This window comes from Zonotrichia leucophrys, unplaced genomic scaffold, assembly GCF_028769735.1.
Source record: "Zonotrichia leucophrys gambelii isolate GWCS_2022_RI unplaced genomic scaffold, RI_Zleu_2.0 Scaffold_83_194374, whole genome shotgun sequence".
NCBI classification, from domain to species: domain Eukaryota; kingdom Metazoa; phylum Chordata; class Aves; order Passeriformes; family Passerellidae; genus Zonotrichia; species Zonotrichia leucophrys.
Genome location: NW_026992288.1, coordinates 95658 through 106249, shown reverse-complemented (window position 1 = coordinate 106249; position 10592 = coordinate 95658). Strand labels below are relative to the sequence as shown.

General features: G+C 48.2%; 1 protein-coding gene across 1 annotated transcript; it reads left to right on the top strand.

The window, feature by feature from the left end:
• Nucleotides 1-322: 322 nt before the first annotated feature.
• LOC135460662 (olfactory receptor 14J1-like) lies at nt 323-1255 on the top strand. The gene has a single exon (XM_064737566.1). It carries the CDS (start codon nt 323-325, stop codon nt 1253-1255), a length of 933 nt encoding a protein of 310 aa, XP_064593636.1.
• The last annotated feature ends 9337 nt before the right edge of the window (nt 1256-10592 follow it).

Genomic DNA, 10592 nt, shown 5'->3' with positions numbered 1-10592 from the left:
GAAAGCCTAGAGAAACTGCAAACAGTATGAAGTGACAGATCATATGTCCCCAGTTTCCACTCATTATCTTGCCTCAGGGAAATCACTCTGTTCTACCAGAGGGCAGCAGAAATGCTGAGGGTTTCTGATATCCAAGAATACCAGGAAGTACATGGAAAGAGCTTGAAAAGAAAACATCAGAACTCTTAAACACAAGAGCATGTCCATGTGTGTTATAAAGGAGGGTGTGTGGAAAATGGCTTTGATTTTGGTTACAGGTATCTCCTCTAACCCTTCACTGTCATTTATCCATGAACAGGTCCCCAATGTGCAGCCCCAGCAAATGTCCAACAGCAGCTCCATCAGGCACTTCCTCCTGCTGGCACTGGCAGACACGCGGCAGCTGCAGCTCCTGCACTTCTGCCTCTTGCTGGGCATCTCCCTGGCTGCCCTCCTGGGCAACGGCCTCATCATCAGCGCTGTAGCCTGCAGCCACCACCTGCACACGCCCATGTTCTTCTTCCTGCTCAACCTGGCCCTCGCTGACCTGGGCTGCATCTGCACCACTGTCCCCAAAGCCATGCACAATTCCCTCTGGGACACCAGGACCATCTCCTACACTGGATGTGCTGCTCAGCTATTTCTGCTCATCTTCTTCCTTGGATCAGAGCTTTCCCTCCTGACCATCATGTGCTACGACCGCTACGTGTCCATCTGCAAACCCCTGCACTATGGGACCCTCCTGGGCAGCAGAGCTTGTGCCCACATGGCAGCAGCTGCCTGGGCCAGTGCCTTTCTCAATGCTCTCATGCACACAGCCAATACATTTTCTCTGCCCCTGTGCCATGGCAATGCCCTGGGCCAGTTCTTCTGTGAAATCCCCCAGATCCTCAAGCTCTCCTGTGCCAAATCATATCTTAGGGAACTTCAGCTTCTTGCTGTTAGTGCCTGTTTATTTTTTGGATGTTTTATGTTCATTGTTTTATCCTATGTGCAGATCTTCAGGGCTGTGCTGAGGATCCCCTCTGAGCAGGGACGGCACAAAGCCTTTTCCACCTGCCTCCCTCACCTGGCCGTGGTCTCTCTGTTCATCACCACTGCTGTGTTTTCTCACTTGAAACCCCCCTCCATCTCCTCCCCATCCCTGGATGTGACCCTGTCAGTTCTTTACTCAGTGGTGCCTCCAGCCCTGAATCCCCTCATCTACAGCCTGAGAAACCAGGAGCTCAAGGCTGCAGTGTGGAAACTGATGACTGGATGGTTTCAGAAACAATAAACTGCTGGCCAATTTCTGCAAATCACTTGAAATAAAAGTCATCTTTGATCCTTCTTGTTGGTTTCATTTTGGAGGTTCTTTCTCTTTTTATTTTACTTTTTTAATCTTGTTAACTAATAAATATAATTGTTTTTGCCATTTCTCATTTTGTTTCTTTCCACCTTCCCTGTGGCCCCAGACTGTGTCAATGAGCTTTGGTGCCTTTAAATTAACTAAAGGATCTGCCAGCAAATTTTCTGCAGAGATGCCCTTCTGTTGCCTTCTCTGGAGCTGCAGCAGCAATGTCTGTGTGCAGAGCTGGGGCAGATCAGTGCTGGCCCAGCAGCTGTGCCCAGCAGCAGCAGCACTTGGTGTTGCCAGTGCTGCTGCCATGGCCCTGCCCCGCTGCCCTGGTGGCCCTGGTGTTGCTGCAGGGCCTGAGTGCTCTCGGGGCCGGCACAGCCCTGGGGGTGGCAGTGCCGAGGCTGCAGCAGGGACAGGCCATGGGCACTGCTGGGGCAGTGCTGACGCCTCAGGCCAGGGCCTGGGGGCTCCAGGCTCCTTGCCCAGGCTCTCTCAAGAACAGGCCAATGATCAGCACAGAAAAGCCCCGTGAGCAGTCCCAGGCTGGTCGTGGGCAGGCTGGGGGCAAACAGCATGGCTGGGGCTCTGCAAGGGCCCTGGGCAGATGGAAGGAGCAGCAGAGCAGGGGCTGATCCATCCCCAGTGCGCTGCACAGCCCAGGGCAGCGTCCCAGAGCGTCCTCATGGAGCTGCCAACAACATCCCCCCTCTGCAGCCCTGGCCTCTCCCCCAGCTCACACAGGTGCCCCATCCTTGCAGGCACAGACACAGCAGCACTGGCTCAGCAGCCCCTGTTTGCATTGCACAGAGTAGGGGGAGCACCCCCATGCTGTTGCTGTGGGGACATGAACCTGAGGGAGCACAAATGCCATCAGCCCCTGGGGCCAGCAAGGGCTGGGGGACACCAGGGAAACCACTCAGCTTTGTCCTGGCCTCTGCACTCAGCCAGAAAGTTTGTTCCCATCAGCTGGGAGTTTCCTGTCCCACTGCAGATGCTGTTTCTCAGAGCCAGAGCTGCCTGGCAGCTGCCCCCAAACTGCCCTGAGCATTTCCTTTGCTTCATCTTTGCTTTCTTTACTTCTCCTGGTACAAATTTCTTCTAATTGCCTACCACAGGGGGCCCAGAACTGGACACAACACTCGAGGTGCTGCCCAAGCAGTGCTGAGCACAGGGGAAGAATCACTGCCCTGCTGCTTCTGGCCACACCCTCCTGATCCAGGCCAGGAGCCATTGGCCTTCTTGCCCACCTGGGCACACTGCTGCTTCATGTCCAGCCTGCTGTCTATCAGTCCCTGCAGGTCCCTTTCTGTCTGGCTGCTGTCCAGCTGCGCTGTCCCCAGCCTGTAGCATTGCAGGGGTTGTTGTGGCCAAAGTGCGGGACTCAGCACTTTGACTTGTTAAACCTCACCTTGTTGGATTTGGGTCCTGGATGCAGCCTGTCCAGGGCCCTGTGCAGAGCCATCCTACCCTCCAGCAGATCAACACTCCCTGACAACTTGGTGTCACCAATATTCCATGAGGCCCCAGAGTGTCCCAATGGTCTCCATGATTCCATGAGGCCTCCCAGTGTCACAATGTTCCTTTTGGTTCCCTGGCATCCCTTGGTGTCACAATCTCACCGTGTCCCCCAAGGCCCTGCAGTGTCACAGTGGATCCTTGGTTCCATGAGGTCTGGCAGGGCAGCAATGCTCTCCTTGGTTCCACAGTGTCACAATGGCCTCTTGGTCCCAAGGGCCACCACGGTATCAAACATGTTTCCTTCATTCCAGGAGTCCCTGAGGAGCAGCACTGGCCCCTTGGTTCCATGGGGCCCTGCAGTGTCACAATGGCCCCATCATGACACCAGGTCCTGCTTTGTCACAATGCTCTGCATGGTTCCACAAGGCCCTGCAGGGTCACAGTGGCCTCTTGGTTCCATTGTCCCCAGGCTCAAACAACTGCTCCATGGCTGGTTCCAGAGAATCACAGAATGAGCAAGGTTGGGCATTGAATTCCAGCACACACCTCAGCTCTCTGATGATCCCGGCACCATGCTGGGCCCTGTTTCAGACTGGAGCAGAGCAGATGTCGATGGGACAGGAGCCCTGTGAGGCTGTCAGGGACCTGCAGCTTGCAAGGTGCTCTGCTCTCCCTCAGGTGCTCTTGGAAAGATCCAATCCCTGCTGGGCACCTCAGGGCACAGGTGGCACTGACTGTTCATGGGCACATAACTGATGTCAGCCTGGATAGGGGCACAGGTTTTAGTACCTGTTAGTTACATATTATACAAGCGAATCTTTATTCTCTGGGTCATTTGAGTACTTTTAAGAAATAGCAAAGTTTTCCCACCAGGAACAGGGATTTCCTGGAGGTGTACTGATGGCAGGAGGAGAAATACTGATCTTTCCTTCTACTGGTGCCACTAATATTCTGTTTATTACTTCTTCTCCCTTTTCCTTCAGGTGTTTTCAGCTCTTCTGTTGAAATGGCCATGTCTAGGGACATCTCTTCTTTTACAGCAGGTGGATCTATGTACTTCTACTGCTCTCTGATTTCCTCCTCTAGATGGTCTCTGGTCATTCAAGTAGCTCTCAACTGACTGGCTTCAGGCTGTGAGCTGGAGGAAATTGCCCAATATCTCTATAGTTCAAATAAATGTATAATAAATATCATTTTAATTGTGTTTTTATCCATCACAGAATTACCTTATGTCTTTGTCTAAAACTGTTCAGGTACAGAAATCCCTTGGGGATGAGGGACATGTCAGATGCTGCTGGGACATCCCAGAGAGCTGAGGAAAGAGCTGTGATGGTTGTTAAACTGTTCAAATGTCCAACTTCTGTTTGTTGACAAGAAACCTTTCTGTGCCTCTGAGTGTCACCAGGCCCTGAGCCCAAAGGACACAAACCTGTTGAGTTGTGGTTCCCACTGCAGGGGCACTTGGACCTTGGCTCTGCACAGGAGAGCTCTTCATCCCCTTTCTCTCTTTTCCTCCCTCTGGGCATGGAGGGAGCTCCTGACTTCAGTGTGTGACTCGTGTGTGCAAAGAGCAAATCTGGGCAGAGTCGGGGCAGGGAGGGTTTGGGGGGACCTTGGGACCTGTGCTGGGCACAGAAGGTGTTTTCCATTGTTCTGAGACTGTTGGCTGTGGAAACTGGATTTAATATCCAGCAGAGGAATGACTTTTGCGTTTGATGGAGCTGTGCCTTCCCTTGGCTCTGTTGGCTGACAAGAAATGAACATCCCTATGTGCCTCGGGCAGCTCCTTCTCCAAGGAAAGCAGGTGGGAGTTGGAGCCAAGGAGCTGAAAGCTACAGGTGCAGCCTGGGCTGGAGGGAGCTCAGATTTGCACAAGGCTGCTCTGAGTGCCAGGGCTTGGATGGGGAAATGGTGGGGTGGGGGTAGGGACAGAGTCAGATTGATTGTCAGCCATGAAGGGTCTTGACTTTCATATCTATTCAAACTGCATGAGGAGGTACTTGGATTCAGTGTCAATTGGAGATTCCATATGTCAATGAATTAACAGGAAAACAAAACTAAACAGGACTTAAAAAATGTTTTCTCACTGTCTTTTTAAATATAATGTATTCACTTTGAATACACTACTGAGATCAATGTAACTACAAATTTTTTGGAAACTGAAATAAAATTATTCCCAGAGGCTTGTCTTGTAAGGTGTTCTGAGTGTTAATGAGCCCTGGGACACTGAATTCCTGCACTGAAGAGCTGAAGGCTGAACAAGCCTCAGGAGCAGGAAAATTCAGCAGCAGCCTCCAAGGTGCTGAGGATGTCAGCAGCCCCCACTGAGGCCATCCCTGCCCAGAGACCGTGGGGGAATGGGCAGACAAGGAGAGCGTCCCTGGGGCTGGGGCAGCACAACTCAGAGGCACCAGGGGCTCCAGCTGGGCAATGGAGTGTGGAATGTGGCTGGGAAAGCCCTGCCTGGGCTGTGCCAAGCAGGACACACAAGCCCTGACCCCTAAATGCCAAACAATTCTCTCAAGGAGACATTTAAAAAGAATTACAATTGATTGTGTACTGTGAGTTGGAATCCCTAGAAATATACGAACTGCAGATTCTCAGGAACTCAAAACAGCAAAGCAACCTTTACTGGCAACTTTGGAAAATCAGATAAACTCTGGCAAAATGTTTTTTATGACACTGTAGTGCTTTTGGTTTGTTAATTATAGATCTTTCTAATCTTGAGATTTCTTAATTAATATACTGATGAGTATGTTGTGTTTTAGTGCTGGTTAATTATTTATGTATTTATCTTGTTGTGAGATAGGATTACCAGAAAGGTACAGTAGGCTTAAAATTTTAAAAGGGTATAAATAAAAATTTATTAAAAGTAAAATTAAATAAAAGGTAGTAAGAATTAAAATAAATTTTTTCGAATATTTTTTTTTCTTTACATTTTTTTCATTTTACTGAAAATGTCAAGAAACTAAACTAGAAATTGCTAGTCAGTTCACTATTTCTAGAATCGCCTAGAAACTTTTTTAGTTTATTGTGGGGAGAAGTTTTTCTTGTTAAGGTGATGGAGATTTTTTTACAAGAGGAAAAAATTGGTTGTTTTTTCTTCTTAATTTTGTCATGGATAACAGTTGTCTGGGGAACTTTGTTATTGTGATGTTTTTTTATTGCTACAAGCTTTTTTACAGCTTGTTGATGGGTCATGTCAGCTTAAGGGGTATTGTTTTAAAGATGAGCTGTTTAAAGGTAAAAGTTTTTATTTTTTTCTTTTAAAATTATTTTTATCTCTGACAATAGAGATGTTCTCTTGGGGATACTGGATTACTTTTTTTTTCTCTCTGTTTAAACTTTTTGTAAAATTACAGTTATTTTAGAATTCATTTATTTAACATGCAGGTTTTTCTTTGATTAATTTGAAATATTTTGATTAATTTGAATTTTTTTATAGTTTTATGTGTTATAAAGAAAAAGATTTTTTTTATCATAGTTTATAAGAAGATTTTAGTTTTAAGATTGAGGTAGTTTTTCTTCTTTTTTGGGGGAGGGATTTAACTTTTTACTGACTTTTATGGTTTTATGGGGTTTATATATACATATATATTTATTTTTTTTTAATTGAGGGAGGATTGAAGCATTGAAAGGATTTACACCTGACCCACTGATAACTTGTGGGGGAAGTTGTGGTTGAGTTGTATTAGGATTGCTTTTATGACTGCTTTGGGGCTTTTTATTGTGTTTAATATTAGTTGTAGGGTTATTTTGTATGGGTTGTAGGAGTTTTTAGTTTTAATTGTGTTGGGGGAGGGGATTTGATGGTAAGATTTTTATTGCTGTGGTCAGCTTTGTTCTGGTTGGGGTTTAGTAGCCTCTTTTGTTTTCCTGTTTGGGAGTTCTTGGGGTTTGGTTTGGTTAGAATGGGGCTGGTGGGGGAGGTGGCCTGCGGATGGGGGAAGGGACTCGGCCCACAGCAGGGTTGCTTGGTTTGGTTTGGTTTGGTTTGGTTTGGTTTGGTTTGGTTTGGTTTGGTTTGGTTTGGGTTTGGTTGGGTTTGGTTTGGTTTGGTTTGGTTGAGATGGGGGCCGCTGCTTCTTTGTTGCCGGGGAAAGAAAGAGGAGGTTCCTGGGTTTTTTCATCTTTAACATATGTGTTTAACAGAGGCATTTTCAGTATCTTTGTCGTTTTACAGATTGTCAGTTACACAAAATTTTTGTATTACTTTTTAAAATTCTTCTCATGTCAAACTACAACAGACATTCAATCAACAAAAACCACATCTCAGAGCATTGACTTGGCCCATTTGACTTCACAAACTCTAAGCCTGTTCAATTTCATGTTATTCAAAATCTGCAGGAGCAAAGAAACATAAGAAGACATGGAAAGAGAGAAAGACAAAAAAGATTTAGAGAAGCACACACTGAGCTACCAAGCCCTGGATTCCAGTGTTCAGATGGAAATTCCAAGAGGACCCAGGGTCAAGATGTGTGCTTGCCTTGTGGTCAGCCTTCAATACCCCTTGGTCTTCCTGGGCCCTCTCCCCAGCTGGGACTTGGGGTCATTTGGTCCCTCAGGAGCTGGGCTGGGGCTGCAGAGGTGGCTGTGGAGCATTGCCTGTGCTGTGCCAGGGACTGGCAGACACTGCTGGGCTGGGATAGAGGCTCTGGGGGGATTGGGGTTACAGGGCAGGGCCTGGAGCTGCCCCTTCCTCCCGCCACACATGAAAAGTTTTGATGCAACAATCTCCTCCAGTTTTTCACAACAGGCAATGTTAGAGGGGGAACCCCAACTGTGGCCATGGGCACCTGGCTGAGAAGGACAGTTCCATAGGAAGGAAAGCACAGAGACCCAGTGTTTGGAAAGCAGCTGAAAGGCTCACTAGGCCAAGGCCAGCCAGACTTGTCAGGAATGGCAGATTTTGTCGGGAAGCAGTCTTTGGATCTAGGGAGTTGTGGAGGTGGAGCACCAATCTCACCCATGGACACCTGGAGAAGCAGCACAATTCTTTCCCGCAGAAAGGAAAACACGGAGCCTTCCCCAGTGTTTTGGGGAAAGATGAGAGCTGACCCTTGCAAAACCACTGCCAGAAAAACTTGTCCTTGCAATATTCCTATGGGAACAATCCCTGGATAAAAGGAAGTTTGGAGGTGAAATCTCAATTCAGGCCATGGGTGCCTGGAGAAGAAGGAGAGTCCTTTTCCATCAAAAGGAAAGCACAGAGCCCCAGTTTTTCAGCAGCAGATGAGAAGTGACCTTCAACATGCCAAGTTGGACCAGTCAGGCAGTCCATGGGAGGTAAAACCAACCAGACCTGCTCTGTGTTCCCTTGGCTTTATGGTGCTCCATAGTGTCACAATGGTGCCTTGGTTCCATAAGGCCCCATAGTGTCACAATGGTCCCAATGATTCCATGAGTCCCTGCAGTGTCACAATGGTCTCTGTGGTTCCCTGTCAGGACCCAGGACATCCCTCTGGCTGTACTGAGCAGCCAAGACCCCTGTCAGGGGTCTCAGAGACCCTGACACAGAGCCCAAAATGCCCCTGTGGTTTTGATTATGACCCGTGGAGAAAATTACACACATTGTATGAAGATCAGCAAGCCACAACAGTTTAAATAGAATATTAGTGAAGTCATCACAGGGTGGAAAAGTAGATTTTTGCATTTTTGGTATGGGGGTTCAGGAGGCAAGATGGAGGGAACTGTGTCCAGCCTTTCTCCTTCTTCTTGGCTTCCATCTTCTGCTGTGGTGTGGGCACTTATAGATTGGTTTAGAATAGAAGCTCACTGTCTAACATAGGTGATAGGTTTTGGAAAGTAATTGTAAACATTGTATACATAGTTTTTGTATAAAGACATAACACTGCCCTGTGGGCAGGCAGAATGCCTTGGACTGTCTTTGTGAGCTGACCTCGGCAGGGCACTAGAAATCTTTTAATAGATAAGATAAAATAAACAACCTTGAGACCGAGAAATGAAGAGCCCTGACTCCTTCTTAAAGCGCCGGGCTGGGAAAAGAGACTTTTGAACTTTTCTCGGGGTCACTCTGATAAGCTAATGATCCCGACAGTTCCCCAGGCCCCACAATGACATGTGACTCCTCTGTTCCAAGCAGCTTGCAATGTTACAATGGACCTTTGGATCCTGGGGGTTTGTGGTGTCACAATGGTCTCCCTTTGGCTGCACATTGTCACAATGGACAATTGATAACAGGAGGCCACTCTGTGTCACCCTGGAGCTTTGGTTCCATGAAGCCTGCAGTGTCACAATGAACCCTTGGTTCAATGGAGTTCCACAATGTCACCATGGCCCCTCGGTTCTATGCAGCCTGCAGTGTCACAATGGTCTCCTTTGGTTGCCCAGTGTCACAATGGACCACTGATGTCATGGGGCCTTGCAATATCACCCTGGACCTTTGGTTCCATGCAGCCCTGCAGTGTCACAAAGGCCTCTTGGTTTCACAAGGCCGCACAGTATCACAATGGTCTTCTTAGTTCTGTGAGGATCCCCAGGGTCACAATGGTCTCACTGGTTCCATGAGGCTTCAGAGTGTCACAATACTTTCCTTATTCCATAGGGCCTCACAGTGTCCCAATGATTCTATGAGTTTCAATGATTCTGTGAATTCCCTCAGTGTCAAAATGGACCTTGGTTCCATGAGGCTCTGCAGTGCCCAAATGGTCTCTCCATTAGGTTCTATGAGGTCTTGCAATGTCACAATGGATCTTTGGCTCCATGGGGTCTTGCAGTGTCACAATGGCCCCTTGGTTTGATGGGGCCTGTCAGTGTCACAATGATCCCTACATTCCATGGAGCCACATAGTGTCAGTACTGTCCCTTTGGTTCCATGAGGCTCAGCAATGTCACAGTGCTCTCCATGATTCCATGAAGCCTCACAGTGTCACAATGGTCCCTTGGTTCCATGGGCCCTGTGCTGCTGCATTCCCCCCTCCCCTTCTCAGGCCGCCCTGCCAGCTGAGAAATGCTCCTTGGGCCTCGGCCTTGGCCAACAGCCCCTGGGCTCAGCTCCTCTGCAGCTCTTCACAAACACTGTCTGCTCCAGGCACTGCTGCTGCTCAACCAGCTCCTGGTTCCTTTAGCAGCAGCCCTAGGAACTGTTTTTGTTCCCTCCATTGCCCACCATCCCTGTTCTCACACTGCCAAAAAAAGCTGTTGATGCCAAGTGAGACCAGGATGAGCCATTGCTGGGACTGAAACCCCTCTCTTGGGGCCCTGCAAACAGCGCTCCAAAAGAAGCCCTTGCATCTCTCCTGGGCCAGCGACTCCCTCTGAGTGGGGCCTCTCCCAGCCGGGAACTCTCCCATTTGCTGCACTCGGGGATCCCAAATAACGACGGAGCCTGGGCCGATCCCCCCACTCCTCCAGGCTCAACCCTTTGCCCTTTGCTGGGGAGATGCCAAAGGATCCACAGTGAGCATTTCCTGCCCTCAGGGGAATTGCTCACAGGTGCCTTGCACTGACTCTGTGTCTGTGTGCACACGGGAGTGCCTGTGCTGGGGAAACATGGCAGAAATGCTGCTCTCTGAGGGATTTCAATAGCTGAGTCTGTCAGCCCTGTAAGTGAGAAGTCAAAAAGTCTAAGCTAAGTTAATTGCTGTGAAGTGTTTTTATTTTGTAAAGTTGTTGAATATAAGTTATAAGCAAAGTTGAATACTTTTAAATGTTATTCTCTGTTAAATGTCAAAGTCATAGAAGTAAGGTTAAATACTGTTAAGTGCTGTTCTTTTGCACAGTTGTGAAGCTTAAGGTATCAGTCAAGGTTAAGTCCTGTTAAGTGTGACCTCCGTTAACCTTTTAGGCAGTGTTC

What these genes read in the sequence shown, in the direction of transcription:
- LOC135460662 (XM_064737566.1), top strand. Translation starts at nt 323, where the DNA reads ATGTCCAACAGCAGCTCCATCAGGCACTTCCTCCTGCTGGCACTGGCA.